Source organism: Acanthopagrus latus, chromosome 9 (genome assembly GCF_904848185.1).
Source record: "Acanthopagrus latus isolate v.2019 chromosome 9, fAcaLat1.1, whole genome shotgun sequence".
Lineage (NCBI taxonomy): Eukaryota > Metazoa > Chordata > Actinopteri > Spariformes > Sparidae > Acanthopagrus > Acanthopagrus latus.
Window position 1 is genome coordinate 19,914,103 of NC_051047.1, and position 23,443 is coordinate 19,937,545.

Below are 23,443 nucleotides of genomic sequence, written 5' to 3' on the forward strand. Positions count from 1 at the left end.
AGGGCATAACATTTTATTTTTTATTGAAAGATAAATATAACTGACTTTTTGTTCTGTATGTTCAGTACAAATCTAAGCATCTAAGTTAATTTCCATCTCTATATAAACATATAGATCTTTACTGTTAACTACCAACGAACCTGTTTCTGTTGAATGATCCAAACTGGCTCATTCAACAGCTTCTCCTGTCTTTTGTTGCCCCCACTACTTTGAAACATGCTGCTGACAGTCGACTTCAGAATGAGGATTTATTTACGAAAATCTATAAAGTTGAAGCAATATTAAATACATCGTCTTTGTTCTGTTTTCAGTTGAGTATATATTTAAAAAAAGGATTAGCATATTATAACATACTATTTGATGCATGTTTTACCCAGCATTCAAACTTTTGGGGAATCAGGGTTGTATTAAGACATCCAGTACTTTCCAAAAGTAGGTCTGGACCAGTGTTTTCATGTGCCACTGTTTGTTCATGTTAATCAATCATTTGAAAAATATTCTTTATTTGGACTAAACTATTACCATACTTTGTATTTGACTGCTCTGTAAAGCTCTCACCCCTCAGACAGAACACGAGTCTGTCAGTCTAAACTCTTCCTGTCCTACAGCAACCACACAGTCTGCTTCTCTCTCCTCGGCTGCCACCGCTTCCAGTATTCATGTATTCAGCTCCTGCATTCAGCAAGGCGCTAATAACCTCCTCACTCTTCCCTCTCTCTTTTTTTTCTCCTCTTCTAACCATTTGCATCCACCCGGTCCCTCCATCCCTCCTGCTTCCCCCCTCCCCTCCTCTCTCTTTCCTCTAACTCAGCTCCGTTGTATTCCTCACACGGTCAGGGTTAGCCCCGGAAAGCTGTCAGAATATGTTCTGCTGTCAGCGAGATGCCGTGTGGGAGCGCATTAGATATCGGCCTCGGTGTGTCCCTGACAAGAAACAAGCCAATTAAGGGATCCCCCGGCACTGCTTAAGCCCGGTTATGGCAGAGGTCCCCGAGACGAACACTGGTGTGCTAAATCATCATACCTTTTTTACATTAGAGCCTCCATGGGGAGAAGTGGAGTGATTCTGGATTATTCCCTCTATTTTTTTTTTTTCTCCCTCGCAGCGCTGCCGGCCATCACTCAGCAGCACGCCTCACAGAAGTTTATCTGGGCTATGAAGGACACTGACATACAGATTTTCCTCTCCCTCCTCCACTCTGTTATTCCGTCTCACTCTCAAGGCTAATAGTATTAGGCACGGAGGAAGTGCTTTGAGATAAGGCTTAGGTCGCGTAGTTGCAATCAATTACTGTGGTTAAATATTGCAATAAAAAGATTACGGATTAGTATTGCGGGGGGAAGCAAATAGGCTTCGAAGGGCGTGCAAATGCCTGCGTGAGAGTGTAAGCACTTCTGCTCGGTGTGTTAGTCGTCTTACTTATTTCTGCTCTCGCAAGTTATATCCAATCACTCCCAGACAAGGCCTCCTGTCTTCCTCCTATCCTCTGTATCTGTTCTCTCTCTCTTCTCTGCACTGTCTCCCCCCCACAAAGCCTGAATCTGACGACAATCCTCTGAAAACGTTTCCCAAAAACCTGACAGGCCGATTTGCTCAGAGGACTTTATGTCGACTGGCGGCTGCTTGAGCTTACTCGTGTTGTACTGGGAGGCCGACAGAGAAAAGCTGGGTATTATCGCGGTGCATCATCACACAGTAACACAACGGGAGCCTGCATGATGGATGTTAAAGACTGGTGGGAACGCTTCCCGACTGCAGCTAATTAGGGATGCCACTGTTTTATTGCCAACAAATAACTATCTTCAAGATTTAATCAATAAATCGTTTAGTCCGTAAAATTTAAAAAAAACAACAACTGCGTGGTACATTTTAGCACTGCAGAATTAGCACTACTTTCAGCCGAGGATTCACAAATATATAACTAAATATATTTGTTGCACCAGAATGTATAGTATTTGTGCTACAGTGTCTGTTGATGCAGAACATCATCCTGAATATTAATTATAGTTTCTTTTTACATCAATGGAACTAATAAGAGTTTCTAAGGCTTTCCTTCGAAATATTATGATCCTAAAAGTTACAAAAAGGAACTGAAAAATCAAATACTGTTCACTCCAAGTACAACTGGTAACACTTTACAATTTTACAAAGTTAAGCAAAAAAAGGTGAGTTGAGGGAGGAATGAATCAGTAACGACTTGATAATTAACAAATCATTATTGAGTAATTCCCAACTGACTGTGACTGAAGGCTCAAACAGCAGATAATGAGATGCTACATTCATGAATCAATAGGTAATGATTAGTTCACAAATATCTGTGAATCGACATACTGACCACTTTCTTAATGAGTTGTTCCTGATTAATTATCAATTAATTAACCAGTCGCTGCACAGTGTTGGACAGTAAGAGTCTTACTGTCTTATTATAACCTACCCCAGTATCGAGTTGTGCTAGGGATTACAATTTCCAAATCAGTATTTATATTACAGTCAGTATACTAAGTACAGCTGTGTTATTCCTTTGCCAGAAGGTCATTTGATTTTTATCCAAGGCAGGTTGTACCACATGCTGCAAGGCAGGCCAGGTCGGTCACTTGCCATAAAGTGAAATGATGGAGAAGGCAGGTTTCAACAGCTGGAAGTGTTTTTGTTATTGTGAGCTTGTCGTAGTCAAATGTGCAAAAGGACATTGTCGTCCGTTGCAAACTTTGTGCAAGCAGCAAAACGCTCTCACCTGTGACAAATAAAACATGTAATTTGCTGAACAACTCATACGGCAGCACAGCGATGTGAAAACTGCCTGAAAAATCATCAGTGTTGACAACGAGGCGTCTTCTGCCAGTGAGGCAGCAGCACTCTGTCTAAACAACACACACTGGGTTTCAAACAGGACACAGTTGAGGAAGTTCTACAAAAGGTTTTCGCTTGGTAAGTTAACTTTGTAACAGTAATACAGAGCTAGTGAGTAACATAAGTAATTTATTGAATACCAAGTAAGAACTGAAGTAATATTACTACTTTTTCATTGACTAATTTGCTGAGTAACTTGAACAACACTGCCGCTGAGAGGCACAAACCAGTGTCGACTCATTACTTACTAATGACTTATCTTTTTTTTTTAAACCCTCTTTTATTCAAGGGGGGATTCGCTGCGAGGAACGCCCTGATCACATTCACATGGTTACACATTCACACCGGGAAGCTGCCCAGTACAGCCACAGTCTCATCTGTTGGCCACTGAGCAGCTCCATTGGGGCAGTCCCCCCGACTGTAAGTGCCTTGCTCGAGCGCACTTCAGGGGTGGTAATGAGGGTGGAGCGAGCGCTGCCTTTCACTTTCCCCACCCAGATTCATCTTGCCAGTCCGAGGGATTTCAACCGGACAGCATCTTGACTACCTCTGACCACTGACTTTGCCTTTTCTACACCTTCAAGTAAAGTATTACTCTGTTCTCACTGTATGATTTCGTAAGACAAAACAGGTTTTAAAATCTCTATATAGATGCCAGTAAGGAGATCCCTTCATGAGGGGAAACACACACTAAATGAGGACGGGTGCACAGGCATGTTGAGGAGAGGCGTGTTATCAGCAGAAGACACACATCAAAATTTAAAGCCACTTAAAATGACCTTTTCGGAACCCGCTGGATTAAAACTGCTGTTGCGTCAGACTTGTGTTACAGTAAATGTTTTTTATTGTTGTATTGAACAACAGCCTGCATCAAACACACATACATGCACACACACACACACACGCACACACACACTCGGAGACAAATGTCTTGCTCTAAGCAGAACACTTGTGAGGTATCGAGGGTGCGCAGCCTAATATTTGACCGAGGCGGCGTTCTGGCAGCGGTAAACCAATGTGCTCCCCTCTCTTACATAACGCAGTGTTTATACGCCCCCGGTAGATCTGACTTATTGGCTCCTCGGGATCTCTGACAATAGATAAAAATAGGATTATTCCCTCCTTTCATGATGGACAACCATCACTCTTTTGTCATCCGACCTGCCTGTGCTCCGTTTCCCCATTATAATATCAATGAGTGAAAACAAAAGGCAACATTAGGCATTCTTAATCCCTTAAAGCTGTTTCATGTAATTTAATAAATAAGCTGCTCCTCTCCCTGCTCCGCTCTCTTACCCCCCACCCACCGCTGGGAAATGACTCATGCATATTTCAGCAGTGTGTCTGCCCATTCTGAGTGGAGCTTATCGCGGCTGCATGCAGACGCCAAATCAACCCTCTTTTTCCTTCTCCTCTTTCTGTCTCTCTCACATTGGCCCCTCCGACGCCCCTGTTCTTCATCACTATTCAGCACTTCAGAACATGGAGGGAAAGAAGGAGAATAGAGAGACACACACACACACACGTCTTTGCCTCGTGAAAAAACATCTACAAAAACATCTTTTGTACCGGAGTTCCTGCTTTGCCGTCGGCGTCTTTTGTGAAACGCACACAATTATTATTAACTTCGACTGGAGGGAAAAAAAGTTTGCAGAGTCAGAGTCCTTGAAAAGGCACGGTGTGGATCAATCGCTGTTCAATATGCACAAATCTAATGAGTCGGGGGGTGAGTGTGTTTCTCTAACTCGGAGGATATTCCCACATTCGCTGAAGTCATTAACAAACATAACAACAGTCCACCGTGCACTGTTCCCCTCACGGGCCAATTGAAAAAGAGAAAAAAAAAGAAGGTCTATTTACTTTCCGAGCGGCGCAGGTAAGCAATAACAAAAGGGCACCTTGCACTGAAGGCGGGGCATGACCAAGATGTATGAACGTGTTTACAGCGTGTAAACATCTGTGTTTACAGCCTTCCAGTGTGCTTACGACTCGGACCTACAGGGAAATGCATTCCAGAGACGGGGGGGGGGGGGGTCGAGACCAAACACAATCGCTTAATTGATTGAAGCGTCTCAGTCTTTCTCTGTAATATTCACTTTAATTAAAACTATTCCCAGGCAGCTCTGTAATCACACACGAGCGTGCCCGCGGCGAGGCGTTTGCGGTCCGGCGCCGCTAATGAACTCTTGCTCTCCTCAGACGGAAGGCTAAATCCAACCTATAACTTTTATCATAACCAGAGTGCCTTTTAAAAATGCAAAAGATGAGCATGGAGAGGCAAATAGGTGTAGCATTAGCTGAAATGTGTCCATGAAAATGACAAATTAGCTTCTGTTGTAAAGCGCTGTGAAGGAGCGGAGGAGAGCTGTAAACTTTTATGTGTCAACCTGCTCTCAAGAAGTATCGTATTGTGCTTTAAACGTGCCTGCTGGAGGGAAAACAGCTATATCTCATAGGTTTGAGTTACAGCTGGCGAGTGTATGTGGGATTTTTTTTTCGCACAAATAAAAATTGCTGATGTTTTTGGTTGTGTATGCAGAACAAACTGTGAGGTACGCTCCCCGGGGGGGCAGTGCAGGAGAGTTGAAGGAGGGGGTGCTGAAGTGAGGCGAAGATACTGAGTGAGGTGAAAAGGACGGGTGTACGCTGCTGCTCTAAAAACAACGGGGGGGGGGTTAGTTATTACAATCTGGTCCCCCCGTGTGGCCCGTTCACCAACACAGACAGCGGTTGGAGCTGCAGCAGCTGTGAAACACAGTTCATGGAGGCATTAAAACCCCCACTCGCACCAGAGTGCCACCATTTGGATTCAAAAATCTCACATCCTCTCTGAATCATAACTCACTCAAAAATGAACACAAACATGATACTTTCAGATTCAGTGTGACTCACACGTCCTTGGGCTGTTGTTATTGTCCATTGCGATTACAAGTCAGTAAGTCTGCTTAGAAAAAATTGAAAGAAAAGCCATTTTTTTAACTATAGAATTCACCAGAGAATCACCTTTTTTTTTCCTTTTTTTAAAAAATGTTTTTATTTTCTTATCAAATTCAAGTTTATTAAATCAATCCAGAGACAGTTGTCTTTTACTGGTGCTGTAAACAAATATTGGGAAAAAATTAGGCTCAAGTTGCAGCCCGCAGATAACTAACTGACTCCATGGTAACCTTATATGTCCTGTTTAGCCTCAAAACGATGGTAACTGTAGTTTCAAGAATAGCCCAGTTGCCAGGGTAAAGCTTTGGCAGTGAGCGTTAACCCCGACTTTTAAAGTCTGGAGGTGGAACTGCAGGAGATAAGATTTCCAAGGCTGTGCCTGCAGCTCAAGTTTGCATTCCAATATCTGTAACCAATAGTTATTTTTAATGAGACTTCGGGACATTTCTAGCTGTGTTTGTGGCATCCTGACAGGCATTTTTAAGCCAAAATGTGATGTTTTGCTGACCCTAACCAAGTGGTGTTTGTGCCTAAACCTAACCAGAGCGTGAGCAGTGCTTTTGGAAAATTGGAAACTTTAACCTGCAACATAGAAAAACGTAAGGAGAAACAAACTTTGCCATCATTTATTCTGGTGATGGGGTTGTCAAGAAGAAATCATCAACATACACACAAAAAAAGTTTACATTTTTACTCTGCAGAGTTCACAGTTGTCTCTGTTTTCTTTTGGCCCTGAAGACTTTTCATCCTCTGAACAAATATATTTACATTTTTTCGCATTTGTCTAATTGTCCTACCCACAATATGTGATGGTGAGTAAGCAGCTAAAGGGCTAGAGTGTCTTGCTCAAGGACACTTCAAAACTGTTGTTGTTGTCGGGGTTTGTGCACAGTGCCACAGTGTCATGTTGTCATGCTGGCGTGCCACCACCGTGTGCTCATGGTTAACCTCCCTCTGCTACAAAACCCTCTCACCTTCCTCTCTTAACAAGAGTTGTTTACTGGCTTCTGATAAAAAAAAAAAAAAATCATCCATAAATATACACCTCAATTTCCACTTCACCTTCAATTTCATGTCACACAACCAACCACATTCCTGGCAAAGTCATCATCGGCTAATCATGTTGGAGCAGTTACTGCATATGAAATTATTTAAAGATGCGCGCTGGGCCGGACTGACGTGCGGTGGTTTATATCCGGAACTAGAACCAGCGTGCAGCTCTGATAGGCAGCTACATGGCGCGCTGCTGTATCGGCCTGATACCAGGCTGTGTCTAATATGGTGGGGATTGACTTCCTCTTGCTTGCTCCCAGGTAGTGTGTCGGGGGGGGTTGAAACTATTTTACCTCCCCAGATCTTCACACCTTCCCTCAGGCCCTCTCACCTCGATGCCTTAAATATTAATGGTAAATCGGAGGATAGTGGATGAGTGAGGAGGGGAGAGGGCTGACAGCTTAATCATGGAGGCAGCAGCCTCCCTCTCTCCTCTTCTCTAACGCTGTGGGCGGCTGTCACCACGACCTACATGATGTAATCACCTCCATAACCCTGATATGGGCCACAGAGGGCCTTGCAGCCAGAGATAGAGAAACAGAGAAGGGGTGGCGAGGGGGGGACCTTAGGGAGCTTCCAGCAGAGGATCATTTAAAGTCAAAACCCACAGAGAGTAACTATGAAGTCGTAAGAACTGAGGAGGATAGAAAAGTCAACGTATAGCTCCAAAAAAAAGGAGTGACCTTTTTTGGGTTCTGCCATTTACTGCCACAGCTCTCAAACGCTTAAACACAACTTCAAAAATAGAGTGAGAGCTATTCTGTGTTGCTGCTCTGCCCTGTTCAGCCTGCATGCAGCCACCAAAAAACACTGCAGACATCTGTGGTCTCTTCTATTTTAATCTATCATCTCTAGATCATAAGTTATTGACCTTTTTCTTTTTTCTTATGACTTGTCAAACCCTGTTGATTATCACATTTCCAGAGATTCGAAGATGCCATTCTTGGGAATATTTTTTAGATTATTTAGATCAATGACGACGTCACACTTCAAGATCAATCTTATTGGAAAACTAAGCTCAGCTAAAGAAATTACTACATCCACAGATGCTGTTTGGCCATTTGCTGGTTGGTTTGTCACAAGGATTACAAAAAACAAACGCAACTGAATGGATTTTCAAGAAACTTGGATGGAGGATTGGTATAAACTTTCTGTGCAGTTTAATTTCTTTCCCTCACTTTCTTGATTTCTAAGGGAATCATACAAAGTGGATCTTGATGAATAAATTTGGGGCAAAAGGGGATCTATGAGTGAGAATAGGGGACCGTTGTGGCGCCTCGGCAGAGGAGAAGTCCGAGTGAGAGATCATTCACAATCAATTAAAAATGTTTTTTAATTTTCAATTTTGTAATGAAGTTTGAATTTGCCCTACGATATCTATGATTGCTAAATATTTAATTAGAACTAATAAAACACAACATTTCATTCTTTATTCATCTGACCTGTTCTCATCTGGTGTTGTGTTTAAGTCATCTAAGGGTCTTTATTAGGAATACCTCATCTTAGTCTCGTGTGTTGATCGGAGCTGTGATTAAAGTGGTTTGGTGTGTTGCAGAAGATTTCCCAGTTTCAAAGTGGGCCGTGTCATTCTTAAGCTTGGGAATGGCAGCAGTAGGTGATATAAGCAGGAAGTGTGGTCTTGCCATAGAGTCGGTGACTGGCTGCTGGCTACACCTCAGCCCTGTTGTGTCAAATTAAAGTTGGCTTTTGTTTTATTAGACCAAAAATACATTTGGGAGAGTCTGCACCAAAGATCGTGGCACATCAGTTCCCAGCAGAACAGCAAAATAGATCACTTTTAATCCCGACAAAAAAGTACAACTTTCTCCTCAACAAGACTTCTGCCTGAATGTTACGGGTTAACAACACATTTATTCATCTCTGTTATGTAAAAGAAAAAGTAGTCTAATAAGAGACCACAACAGACTGGGTATGACACAGATCAAAATGACTACCACAGGCAGTTACCTCCTTAACTCAAGCACTTCATACTTGACATTTTGAGAGACTCTACATAAAAGAAGGTTAAAACCCCGGGCATTTTCAGGACAATAAACCACGCATGGGTAACCCCTTAAAATGGGGAGTTAAACACAGCCAGAGTGTCGTGGACTCAGCGGGACAGCCTCAGTCTCTATCTCGTAATTGAGCCGTGCTGTACTGGGAGATGTGGAGGTGAACAAAGAGGTGGGAGTCGGCCACGTCTTGCGTTAGTTGCCCACTCTGTATATGACAAGAGGGTGTTTTCAATCAGTCCTTCAGGTACTGACAGCACAGAGAGGGGAAAGGGTTTTGATCTGAGGATGTCAGAGTTTATTGTCAGCACATCTATATTTTATGATGGCGATACCTTGAGTTTGGCGCTCGCTGCTGTTTTTGATTTTCAGCTGGACAAGAGACTGCTGGGGAGCTGGAGGGACTTACTGCTGGAACAAGATGGGTATACCTCCTTTTTGGTAGTTGACTGACACAAATAGGGAATATAGTATACATGTACATGTAGTTGTTGCTACTAGTGACTGAGAGGCAACTGGACCTTAACACTAAGTTTTTGCAGTATTAATGTTTTTTTTTAATCACATTTTCCATGCTGTGATTTTTGTACTTTGGTCTCAACAAGTTTTAATTATATGCAAACAAATATATACATAAAATAACTCTATTAAATGCCATAGTTAACTTGGGCTTGACTGATGGGGGCTGTGTTTGCCTTTGGCTAACATTTAGAGTAGAATAGTTCTGTGGCCCAAAGGTGACACAAACAGGACAGGAATTGACAGGAGAAGATTGAACAGCATCAGGCGAGATCCCTTAGAGACCTCTTCTCATTATCTGTTTCCAAGTTCCAGTATTTCCCATGTGGACAGAGGGGTCTGAACCAAAACAAGGATGTGAATATGAAACAGATCACTGCTACCCGTCTTGACCTGTTCGAATCAATACAATCGAGCTCATCGACGCAGCGCGGGCCATGAATCTTGAACGAGGCGCCGTGGACAGTGAGAGTGAAGGAAAGAAATCAGTTGCCCTCCTTACCCCATTTATAGGATACGTCTTCCACCCGAGCTCTCCGAGCACAGACGTCGTATCCAGCAGCACAACTGAAAATGGGGGAAAAACACAACCATTAGCAACCTGTCAACACACAAAAAGTCCTACTTTCACACCGGAAATTGAAAAATCAGTCATAAACATGTTCATTTAGACATTTTTCATATTAACAGAAATGACTTTCTCGAATGAATATTTATGAGCGCGGCGCCGTGTACAGTGGGAGCAACCTTTTTTTTTTTTTTTTTTTTTTTTTGCTACTCGTGACACAATTTGGGGACTGATGGATTGCAGTCAGATTGCTGTCAACAGTCCATTCCCTGCCTGGCTTTGGTTCAATCTCCCACACAGCGAAGTGCTCTTCTTATACCTATGACCGAGGGACAGATCTGTTCTCATCCCCCTCTGTGAGAATATGTGTTTTGTTGCGCCACATATTAATCAATACCTCGCTTTTTTGTGGATGGAAATTAGAGCTTCAGTATTGCATTTTGCTGGAGCTCAATATGCAATGATATTAATCTCAGTGCAGCGTAATAATATCCTTGTCAGTTGAATCTAACCTTCCAGGTAGAGTTAAAAAAAAAAAAAACGAAAAAACAATTTTACCCAGGAAAATATTGCCATCCTTGACAATATTTTGTCTAGCTCTCAAGGACAGTAGATTTAATAATTCAGGGGGAAAGCATCTCTCCCAGCGACAAGTGATTTACAGTGCAAAGGAGCAGATATGGCTTCCTGAATTTACCTTCAGCGTGAGGCCATCATAACATCACTAAATTAAAAAAAAAAAAATAATGTTTTTTTGCCGACAACATTGGGGAATAGTAGACATGGATCCTGTTGCTTTGTCAAAATCCATAAATATTACATGGAGCCCATCCAGTCACCAAACGCACAATGAGTGTGTGTGACAGTACAGTTATGTCCCAATTATGTGTGGAAAACACTTGGTATTCAGGGGTGAGAGTGATAGCTTGCAGAAAACAATACAACAACACTAGACCCGAGAGGCTGGTTTAAAGCCAATCATCTCTCTCACGTGCTACGAGCGATCATCGTCGAATCTCATCAGCAGTCGCAAACAATCAGAGTCTCATCTCTATACTTGTCCTTGAGCAGCCATTGACTCAGATCCTCAATGTGAAGCCATGAAGTACGCATGCTTACTACTGACCCTGATCTGTGATAACTTGTGCTGTACTTTTCTACTTGGATAAAGGCTGAGTTTTGAGGTAAGAGTCTGTTCATTATTATTGTCCATTTGGAGCTCTGTAAGCTGTCCTCAAGGGGGATGGTTACGCCTACACAAATCTCTATCAGTGACAAAATATCCTGAATAAATCTCCATTTGCATAATTGCTCTGGAAAAGCTAGTTATTACAGCTCAATTGACATTAGATGAGGTATTAGATGCAATGCTGTCAAACATCATCATGTCAGGGCAAAAGAAAAGTGATGTTTGTATCCGTGAATGTGCCCTGACAGGATCAAGACGAGCAGAAAGGAGGGAATTTCTGAGTCTGTCTGTTCCCCAGTTATGAGCCAGTACACCGCTGATGGAGCCTGGTTGACAGAGATTGTCCAAGCATCTGCTCACTGAGCTTTTCATTGTGTGTGCATGTATGTGTCTGTCATACACAACTAAATGCTCCTCTCCTTTCCATTCATCTCCCAGAGAGCCGGTACAGGACACGCTGCAGTGGCACAATGTAACACCTGTTTTGAATCGAGCCAGACGGCCGCGTCGCATCATCCAAGAGTTAAGAAAGGCGTCCAAGGATGTGGGAGTGCTGTCAGAGTTAACAAATTCAGCACAGGCAAAAGAAAACGCAGGTTGAAGCCTGCAGCACGGCTGTGGTTAGTTCAGCAGACAAATGTATTCAAAAACTATGGAAAAAGAAAGAAAAAGAGTTATTCTTCTGAACTATAGAGTAAAAAAAAAAATTCTGACATAACAACTGCTGGATGATATATAAAATATTCTTCAAATCTATTCAATAAAATCTCTTTTGCTATGAACTGACAGACACTGGAACAACCCCTTTAACCTGAACTGCAGCTGCTGTCTCTGTAAAGCACCCTAATCAGCAATTGTAAAGAATTATAATGGAACTCTTGATTTTTACTATAACATAAGCCTTTTGATTGTCACATTGTAAAAAAAACAACTCATTATGGCCCATCATTATTCTGCCACGATTCTAATAGAAAATGTTTCTCACAGCAGGATACAGCAAAGTTCCACTTGTCCAACAGCAAAATAGGCATTCGTTGAAATTCACGACAACTTTAAAATCTATTAACTGATGTCTTCATTAGTGTCTGGGAGCGTGTGGGTATGGGGCTGCCGTGGAGGGTTTTGAACGAGCATGAGAGTAGTGAAATGAAGGGGAGGTTCAAAACATCATCTTGGTAATTGAGGAGCAGCAGAGTTTATTAATGGGCAAACCGTAACCTGCACTTTACATTTACTGCCTCTGAGTCTGCACAGCCGCCGTCACTCTCTCTCGCTCAACCACACACACACACACACACACACACACACACACACACACACACACACACACACACACACACACACACACACACACACACACACACACTACATGCTGCCCTATTCCTAAAAGCAGCCATGCTACTGCTATGACACATTTAAGCCACGCTTGGAGGATGATGTTTTTGAGTTTTCAGTGATAATTATAAGTTATTTGTAGAAAAATCTTTGGCAAACACCATGACTAATCAACACAGCCCGGTATGATGATGGAATATGAAATATTGTGAAAACACATTGGGCTGATGTACGCTGAGGTTAACCGAGTCAACTCTTGATGCAGATAATTAAAGATAAGCCATAAAATGACGACGGCCGCAAAACAAATTGTAAACACGACATGAGGATATCAACATCATTTCACTTAGTGTGGTGACATCCATCCAACAACATCCAGAGTTGTGTTTCTGGTCACCTACTCAGTTTAAATCCAGGATTCATCCTCCTTGTGGGTTTCTTTGTTAGGTAACCACTGATGGTAAATCTCAATCTATTTCCAAAGATTTTCCAAAAACCAAAACAATAAGTTAACAGATGATAAACTGGTCTGTAGAGCTGCTTTTACCTGCAGAGTCAGATAGTACCGGTAACTGTCTCCAATGGATCCATTCCATATTACACACAGTCATTTGAACCACTGTTAATGTAAAATATTGATTACTTTTGCTTTAATTAGGTTCAATCAGTCTGGTGGCTCTGCATATATGTTCATATATAGTAATTTGACTGAACGTCAATCATAATTTTACTGCTTAGACACACTGTTTTATGCACTCTGGTCTTGTTGCCTCACTGACCAAAAATCCATTGACATATGCAAGGAGACATAAAAGCAATGAGGTGCTGAGGTCACGTTAATGGAGTGGGAAGTACTGGTGCGCTGCGGAATGTATTCTAAAACACAATGTGTGCTTCCTGAAATGTGGAAGTTTTTAAGGAGGGAAAAATATGTTTCCCCTAAGATTTGAAGAAGTGGCATTATAGAAATGTCATCAGTAAAAATCCATACTGTCAGAGAGAGTCAGGCAAGTTCAAGCTCACACAGTAATTGACATTTTACTACAGCTTGACAAGTTTACTTTTTAATCAATACCATTATTTTTTCATGAGGTTTCTGATCAATGTTATGATAAGATGTTTGGTGGTTTTAAATGCATCAATCTTTAGGATGTTTTTTTTCTCCAAATTATCAGATTGGTCAGGGTGACGACATCTGAAACAATGTGTAAACCGCAGGATCTACCGTGAACTTTCTGCACTCTCTACTAACTCCATCAGCTGAACATACATAATACATTTAGGCCTCCTTTTTTTAAGAAAGTATGAGTTTCAGTAGGTTGTGCTTTTCTCTGTCTTTTCTCTCGTCAGACCATTGTGGCATTACACTACCTGCCTGGTTTTTCCTTTTCTTTATCTGGGACAACGTGAAAACATTACAGCAAATCATGAACAGTGACCTTTTCAAAATGGCAACTAAAACCCTTTAAATAAATCTGGTTGTTGTTATATCAATCTGAAATAAACGCACATTGATTTATATGCAAATGTGGCAGATTATTGACTGACCATCGTTCCCATCACAGCGAGGGAAGGCTTCACGCTGATCCTTTCACTACTCTACTTGCAATCCTACTCTCTCTCCTGCACCAGCTTAGTTGAATATTTCCTTCATGTTGGGCAGTTCTGGATCTGTTCCAGGGCCTCTGTGTGACTTTTTTTCTGCCCACTTATGCCAGGTCTGCACCATGTCAGTGCCAGTGCCAGGCAGGAGGACAAGCTGGCAATGCAAATGGTGTTAATGGACACCATTAGACTACTGTGGGCAGGTAGGTAGCACAGGCTCTGGAGGACAGCCTAATCATTGAAAGTTGGCCTTGTTGCTCACTGCAGCGAGCCGTTTCACACTTCACTTTGCTATAAATAAAGAGCAGCTGATGCACATTTGGTGCCAGTGTGGAGAAGTATCCAGTAGAGAACATTTCAGAGTTGGATCAAAGCGCTGTGTTTTCTGACTTTAAAAAGAGGTTCTATTAGGTTTTTTGTTTTTTTTTTTTAAAATCAGCTGCAAAGACAAGCACCATTTCAAACACTCTTCAAAATTAAACACTTCTGGTGTGACAACTCTGTACCAGCTTTGTTTGATAAATTTACAAAATACACTTACATCAACACGTCGATTTGCACATGTTTGTATGTATTTGAATGCACGGGCCCTTTTACTTGCCTGTCTGTGTATTCTGGTTAGGTCTACCACGAGCTCAACAGCTATGAATCGTCAGGTTACACAAGCACCGGGCTTTCCTTTAGGGGATCACTGTTAGGGTTCGGTATAAAACCAGATGTCAACAGGTACATAACATAAATTATTTGGGTGAAGCATAGTGTTTCTAAAAGAAGCAAAAAAACAAACAAAAAAAAGGTGATTTTAACCTAAACCACACTGTATTTTGAAACATGTCAAAGCAGTTTCCATGACTAAACCTAATTAATTATTTTTCTTGCCTAAACCTAACCGGATAGTTTTGCTGTCTAAACGTGACCAAGTAGTTTCAGTGCCTAAACCTAACTGAGTAGTTGTGTATAAACCTAAACATGTGGTTTTACTGCCTTAACCCAACCAAACTGTGACAGACTTGAGTACGCATGTCACTGTTACGCTGCAACAGTCATGTCGCTTTGGGAACAGCGACAGTCAGTTCAGTCGTTTAGGTGTGAGGGTGTGCAGTAACTGCCAGTGTACACTACTGCCTGCTTGTACATATCCATCCATCCTTTCCCCCTCTCTCTCTCTCTCTCTCTCTCTCTCTCTGTTTCTCTCTTTACCCCTCTATAGAGTTATCTTTTAGCGAGGCACCCACAGACCCTGCCTGGAGCTGAGGGTCCTTTGGGATTTCCGCTGCTCGGATATAAATAGAACATGAGCCGGCCAGCTCATAAATATATGGAGCTCCAGTAGAATGATGACATCTCCTGTCTGGCCTACAACCCTGGTAGGCCACACAAACACCTCAAAATAACTATGGCGCTAACAACAGACCCAAAGGCAGTCTCCTCCACTGTTACTCCATGTAAATTAGAATCGAGAGCAGTTTGAGTATTCAGACGAATGTGCTACTGGCCGTCTACAGGTTGTGTACATCTGTGGCTCATTCAAGTATAGCACGCCAACAGCATGCTACGATGGTTCAATCTGGAGATATCTGAGTAACAGTAAATCTTTCTGACCAAGTTGCTCCTAGCAACACACTGGCTGTAAAAGATTAATGAAACATCTTTTTGTATGCAGTAGAAGTGTTTTTCCCCAAACTATAGTGTAAAAACCAAAGCAAGCCCTAGTTCCAAACTACAAAAAATCCCAAACAATTTCCATTTGCAAGCTTCATACCTACCAACTCTGACAAACGGCACCAAACAACGACATTTGATGAACAGACACTTGTAAAAAAAAAAAAAAAGATTTTGGTGAGTATTTGGTTTTGAGGATTGCACATTGTCATTTGGTGGCGTAAACAAGGTACAGGGCCCTGAACAGATGAGGGGATGATATGCTGTGAAATGGAAATCCATCCATAGCTGAGGCAAGTTGACAGGCATGACAGGATTTTCGACACGTCGCCACACTCACACCAAGATCAAACATCCAGCCGCAGAATAAATGGCAGCAAAGCAAATCCCCAAATGTGCTTGATTAGATCTGATATAGGCTCTAAGTGTTTTAAATGGGAGATTAGTGAAGGGAACTCTTGCCAATAATGTGTGATTTAGCCATTCAGCACGGGGTCAAGTACGGCTGCTAATGCTGAGTACAAGCATGTTGTCGTGTCTAGACGTGCTTCTTAGCCTAAGGATGTATAAAATAACGTGAATGCACAAGAGTGAGCGAGATCCTGCCCTTTCGGTCAAAAATCTAAAATTTGTATTTCTTTGCAATAGTTTAATGTTTCAGCATCAAAGACACAAGAGGCCTGCTCTCGCTCTACTGTGGTAATTATACCTTCTTTCTGCTAAAACTGTGTAAAGGCTTTCATTAAACACGTTCTGTGTTGCACACCTACACAGGTGTTTTCAGTGATTTGGGTTAATTAGACGTCTGCTACGGTCAGAGGTGTTGGGAGCAGACACATCCTTTATGTACAGATACTAATCATGTACAGTGAAGGGTCTGAAGTGTAAAAGTAAAAGGTATCCCTCGGACATTTTTTCTACGGGCCATTTCTGTGCACAGCCAACTGAGCCTGAGCCTTCATCGCTACACGCCTTCTCTCCCCGTTCGAGTCTCCCCTTTCTGTCTGCTTCCGTTTAGTTATGGCTGCCGTGCATGATGTGCGCTGGGTGATTTTTGTTTAAATGTAGGGAGTAAAAGTCAAAAGCTGTCAGGAGTTCCTACCTCTGGCTCAGGTCAAAGTTGGGTGGAGGCAGGCGGCAGTCAACAAACACAATGACACGAAGCTAAAAATCAAAGCCAGCCTTAATAAAAGTGCTCTATGTACTGAAACTTTTTTTTTTTGATTCCATGCCGTGAGCCTTCGCTGCATGTCGCTTCCTCTCCCTCTCTCTCCCTTCCTCTCCCTCTCTCTCCCTTCTTTCCAGACTAAATCTTTGGCTCTTCTGACTATGGAAGGCAAGAAAAAAAAAAACCCTCCACGTCCTTCAAGCTCAGTCTGCTCATGTCCGCAGCTACTCAGATGGAGTCTAATCAGACGAAACAAGTGGAAACACCTGTGTGGGTGTAAAGAGGCTTAACTCCAACAAGCTTCAGGTGTCTGCAGCCTCGACGGTCGGGGAACCCAATGTATGTTTTGCACAACCGTCGCCGATAACGTGCCGCATGTATAAGTATAACTGGCAGCCAATGGACTTGAGATATGCAACACTAGCAGCATGGCTTATTTAATACCAAAGCTAATTCACATGACTGACATTTTAAATATTGCTCAGCACTCACCGAGGCGCATTTGCTCGACCGCTCACCACTTCGGCGGGAGTTGTTTTTTTCCTCAAGTGCGGCGCAGATCTCGTTCACCAGGTGGCCATAAAGCTCGCGTACAATAAAACTCAACAATCGTTATCTTAATGCGGGAATGCCTTTGAGGAAGCCGAGCCCTTACTAAATTGACAGTCTCCAGCCTGGAGGGGTCGTCTCGGTGTCTCTGGGCGGGAGAAGCTTCGTGGGGAGACTTTTTATTACATGTAGCAGCGTGTGCTCCACTTAACAGTAATAAGGTAGAAACTGAGGGAGCTTTTTCACATGGATTTAAATTCATTTTTCATATCTACAGCTTAGAAGTATGTATCTCAATTTGCATGCTGTGGATTAGATGCATCTCCAGTGTTTTCAAAGCGACAGTTTTAGAATAAACCCGTCTCGCTCCCGTGTAATGAGAATTCACATGCACACGTGGTCACAGCACACAAAACCCACGCTGTGGCTTTTCCGAGTCAAAGGTGCAGACTTAACATTTTCTTTTCTTTTTTTTTTTTGCGGCCGCTCTCTCCCCCTCTCTCTCTGATTGATTGATTTTCCTTGACAGCGCGCCGCTGGTGAGTATCTCCCTCGTCTACGGTGGTGATGGTGATAGTGGTGCCCCGCGGGTGGCAGCAGCGAGGGCAAAGGCTTTAATCAGCCCCTCCACATAAATAAATGCAAAGAGTGGCGTTATCCTGATTATGATTTCATAACTGGATCCTTTTAAGTCTCATGCCTTCGAACTTTCAGAGATCGAGAGGCGTCTGACCAACAAAAAATAACTTTCACATGTGGTGCTCATCCGTTCGTTTTATTTTGTTGGGCTTGGATGGGCTCGCTTGGGATTTTTCATGCCTGAATCTCTCTGTCAGGTAAGATGATAAAAAAAAAATAATAATCTGTGGAACAAAGAGACCGTCCCCCAATTTACTGGGTACGAGCAGTCTTTTGCTCGTGGAATATTCTACAAGGGCTCAAGAAATCAGGTTAGCAAATGAGATTTGTGAATGTTCATTATGATAAATACAGCCGTCGCAGCCGACTTCACAGGGGAGGGAAATTGGAAAGAAAAAAAAAATGAATAAAAGTAAAGATTATGGGAAGAGATCTACTGATGGGGGGGAAAAGAGGCTTGTTCAAACCTGGCAGTGAGTGAGTGGAGCTTTGTTAATAACTGTCTGCACTCCCAGTTGGGTTGATGCGAGGGACTGTCTGATATGTTGCAGTGAGAGGAGGCACACAGGCGAGACGCGGAAGGTGATTGGTTTTTATTGTTCTCCTAACAGCTGACAATCTCGCCCCAATTTTGTTCGCGAAATCCCCAATTTTTGGAGTTGTATTTGTCACCGGTCAGAGGCGTGGAAGTACACAACAACACCTCTGTGCGGTGATGTTGGCTTTTGTCCCCGGGACACAGCGGCGAGACAGGAAACTGTGATTTCCTTTTCCTTTGCTGGATCTCAGCGTGAATTCGGCGGAAAAAGGTCGAGACGGACCCTTGCATTCAAGTTGGAGTCTCCTCAATGGTCGCGCAAACCCTACGCCGGATTGTTCCCTGGCAATCAAGCCTGTGAAGCCACCGGGGGCCATTGTATACAGCAGGAAATTAATTTGGGGGAAATATGTAAGTAATCCAATGACAAAATAGGCACATTGTGGGCAAGGTGAGAAACATTCACGCCTCGGCTCCTAACGAGACACTCCTGCTGTCGTCCGAGTCATTATCGGTTCCCTCCATTCCGAGCCGCACCGCGCTGTGGTGGCTGACGACTGCAATTGTGCCGCTGAGGTCCCAGACCAGTCAATATGAAAGACTAAAGTACAATAGGAGGCAGACATCAGTTCAATCATTCAATCTGCGGCGGAGAAAAACACAGAGTGAGGCAGTTACGTAGCAGCTGTCTGGGAGAACAGGGAGTAGCATCGCTCTTATTGAACTGAGAGAACAATAAAATATAACCTGGGGGGGCAGATCCCGCTGTGTCCCGCGCAATCAATAAGACTATTTTAAACCTCACTGCTGCTGCTGCTGCGGCTGTGTGTGTGTGTGTGTGTGTGTGTGTGCGTGCATGAAACACACACAAAAGTGCCAGTGCCCACTCACATGCACACTCACGGATCATGTGAAAAGACAGGTGGGCTGCAAGCTCCTGCAGAAGAGGGATGCAGGAGTAAACAGTGACACACACACATGCGCAAACACACACAGGACACACACACCGAACAGATGTGTGCTTGTTCACACTCACACAAAGCAGCCCGCAATCTTTGACTGCGTGTGTCTGACTTGGACTGCAACACCTGCAGCACGCAGACATGCGAGTCTCAAGCAGACGCTCGGTGCACATTCTCACACTGTCACCCACTTAATGATTCAATCTGTGGCTCCTCCACTGTCTGCTGAGTGTGTGTGTGTGTGTGTGTGTAATGTAGAAATGTGTAATTAAAGCAGCCTCAGGGTTGTCGTTTCAGCAGCCGATTTCCATAAAAACTTTATTTCATTTTAATATCTGACTCAGTGTTTGGATGAGACTTTTTTTTTTTTTTTTAAATCAGATGAGGACATCCACTGAACTCCACTCATAAAATAGTAAACTTTAGAAAGCTGAATGTGGATTCTGTCAGGGTGCATTTCCGAGCAGACAGGGAGCTTAATTCGAGAAGATGGAGACTAATATGAGTGAGGGACAAATTTAGTCCCAAGAATATGCAGCTCTGATGTTTATTGTATGTCAGTAGGTTTTCTCCATGCTCTGGGTCACCTTCAATTTCACCCCAAAAAACAAAGAGGATTGGTACAGATGGGGGCACAGGGCTGATTTCAAACTTCTCAGTTTTTGCATGACTGTCGGACCATTTTCTTGCACATCACCTGCTCTGATCAGTTTAATGGTTCCCTGTAACTACTCCATGCGATGCCTGATACTTTCTCTGTAATTACAGTGAAAACAGTGCCGTCTGAAACGATGGATCCGCTGAGAAAATGCATTGCAACAGCACAGATACTGTCAAATTCGGGAATCCACCGAGCGGCTCATTAAACTCACCTTGGTTGCAGTGGCCGAAGCGACTCGGGACAATTCCAAGACAGAGTGCAACGAGGAAAAATCTGTGTCCAAAACTCATGTCTGCGGCAACATCTAGAGCTGTGTCTGAGGTAACGTGGTTAGAGACGTAAGTATATTTAAAGAAAAAAAAAAAAAAAAGCGCTGCTGGATCCCCCCAACGAGAACCGATCCACTTGGTCCTGGTTCTGGTCCTGGTCCTTACATTTGGTCCCAGATGGAGAGAGATGCCGGCGGACGGAGGAAGAGGAGAGCCATCGCGTCACCTGGAGGCAGCGGCGGCGGCGCGGAACGGAGAGGATTCGGACAAAAAAAGTCGCCAAAATATTCAAAGTGAAACCAGACGATCAGTTTGACCCGAATCAAACATTTGGCTCCTGACAACTTTGAAGACGTCCCATGCACTTCAGTCGGCGGTGTTGCATTGTTTCAGATGCACACTAAGGAAAGAAAAATGTCCTTTTCAACCTAGCGCGTCTCCGTAGCGCGCACGGAGTCGTGACGGAACCGGTGTTGGCACAGCAGTGCGCGGCTCGGCTCGGCTCGGTCTACCAGCCCGCTGTCTCCAGCCCGGTCCGCTGCAGCAGCACCAGCAGCAGCAGCGGCAGCAGCAGAGGTGGGGAAGGCGGACAGAGGAGTGATTGGGATGCAGCGGAGGAGAAAGTGAAGCGGCGGCTACAGTGAGGGACTGTGCGCATCTGTGCAGGATGCTCGGCACTAGAGGGGGTTAGCTGACAAGGCAATGGCGTGTGTGTGTGTGTGTGTGTGTGTGTGTGTGTGTGTGTGTGTGTGTGTGTGTGTGTGTGTGTGTGTGTGTGTGTGTGTGTGTGCGCGTATGTGTGTTATCTGAATTGGTTCAAGTGCAGGGCTTCCCATTTTTTTTCCCCACAAGGACCCCGAAATGGTGAAATAGACGTGTGGCCTTGCGTGATAGCATTTTGAACCGGTTGACCTCATCTGACAGAATATTCTATTAGTTTGTCTGTCATTACGTCATGTAAGGAAGAGGAAGCTGAGCTTAATTTATTGATCCTACTTGGATCCCTTTGAAATCAATATAGAATGAAACTTTGATTTTTACTTTAAGAAAAAAAATGCAAAAATGTGCATTCTGTCTTAAATATTTGAAATGAACCCTTATGTGCAGCCATTGGTTTGTATATTCAAATGCACTTTTTTGCACTGGAGGAGAAACAACATATCTACTTTGATACTTTAAAGGAACAGTTCGCCACGAAATTTTAAAATTACATTCAGTCACTATCTACTCACCCTCATGCTGATGGAAAGTTAGTCAATAAACAACTGAAGTAGATTGACTTGTTTTGAAATGTAAAAAAACAAACAAACAAACAAACATAAACATGGCTCCATATTCCATGTGAGTCTCCAGAAGGAGCGAGATCCCAAATTGATGTGAAAAGACATTATATTCACACCCTTTTTAATGGGCTATTTATAAAAAAAGTTTATATTTTTCAAACAGTCTCGTTCCCAACTTGTCAAAAACTGATGCTTTGAGACAGCAGCTGACCCATCCTACGTCCTAAAATTTCAGTTTTTGATGATTTTGGGAACCACAGGCATCATTTGTTGGGAATGTGACTCAAAAATCAACTTTTGTTACAAACTGCCCCTTCAAAGCCAAAATCTTTACTGTAGCTGCTAAGCTAAAAGCGTTAGTGGATGCACAAGCGTGGCTGTGCCCGGAGGGTATGAATAACATCTTTTCAAATCAAACTACCATCTCAGGGCTTCTGGAGAACCTGGATCTCAGTCGACAAGCTGTATGGAGCCATGGAGAATGATGCAACGTTGCTCTCCTGTGAAGCTCTGGAAACGCTTCGTTAACTATGAAATTTCAATCAGCTTCCCGTTGGCATGGGGGTCAGCAGATGATGACCAAATTTTCATTTTTTCTGCAATATACACTACTCAAAATGATGTGAGGGATATTATAACACAAAATCAAAATGTAGATTATCAGAGAATAAACAGTGAAAATCTAAAATATCCCAACATCTCATGTAACACATTTTGAGTAATGTACATTCAGACTGTTGTAGAAGCAGTTGAAAGGGAAACCACACCATACATTTTAGTTTTAATCAGTAAAACTTATCAGTAGACAGACTGGCAGCCTGGTGATTTATGAGGATATGAGCACATTTTTTGATTTACATCAAGTCATAATGAACAGATTTATAGCTTAGGGACACAGATTTAATCACACTTACTTTGCGATCATTGGAATGGCCTAATGAAAGTTGTAATTAGCCTCAGCCAGTATAATGATATTGACATCTGACAACCTACAACACTTTAAAAAACAACACTGGTTCCTTAGAAAGATCTGTATTCCACAGACAGTAACCATTCAGCCGACTGTCCAGACGCGCGGGATACCCATCTCATGTTCTCACGTCTGTGCAACAAGCTTCTTCTCAGAGGAAAGTGCGGCTTCATATCAACCCATTTGCAGTGCAACAGTGAGCTGCTCTGCTTGCCAAGCCGCCAATGTCAGCCAAGATTAGGGAAGGTCTTCCTCTCATCTTCACGGGCGTCTCATCGAGTGAGCAAGCAAAACCCTCCCCACCCTGACCGGGTTAAACAAAGCAACGCCGGCTGCTGTGATGAGGCCCAGTCAATCACGGCACAGGAACAGCTTCCTGTCAGCGGCGAGGAGGTAAATACATCAACATCACGATCCGTCGCCACCACTTAGCTCCCAGCCAATCACCAAACAATTCAGACGAGCTGCCAACTGACTACTGACTTTGTGCGGTGCAACGTGCAAACACGTTTGAGGACGGAGGGCGGCAGAGCGGAATATTTGACCACGTTTGCCCGTCGGTGGATGGAGGCTGTGCACTCTACAAAAATGGATCAAGCTATTAACGTCACTGGGCAGATGTATTACAGCTATAAATAGATGGATACATGTTGTGGCTTTTCATAGAATG

General features: G+C 43.2%; 1 protein-coding gene across 1 annotated transcript in view; it reads right to left on the minus strand.

The window, feature by feature from the left end:
• The window catches only part of epha6 (eph receptor A6), a 176,402-nt gene extending 155,254 nt beyond the window's left edge, over positions 1-21,148 (minus strand). Inside the window, exons 1-2 of the mRNA XM_037109449.1 lie at positions 20,463-21,148; positions 9,878-9,942 (exon numbers count right to left, since the gene is read on the minus strand). Of these exons, the coding sequence (XP_036965344.1) occupies positions 9,878-9,942; positions 20,463-20,541 (144 nt within the window). The 5' untranslated portion in view covers positions 20,542-21,148. The remainder of the gene's footprint in view (positions 1-9,877; positions 9,943-20,462) is intronic.
• Between the last annotated feature and the right edge of the window lie 2,295 nt (positions 21,149-23,443).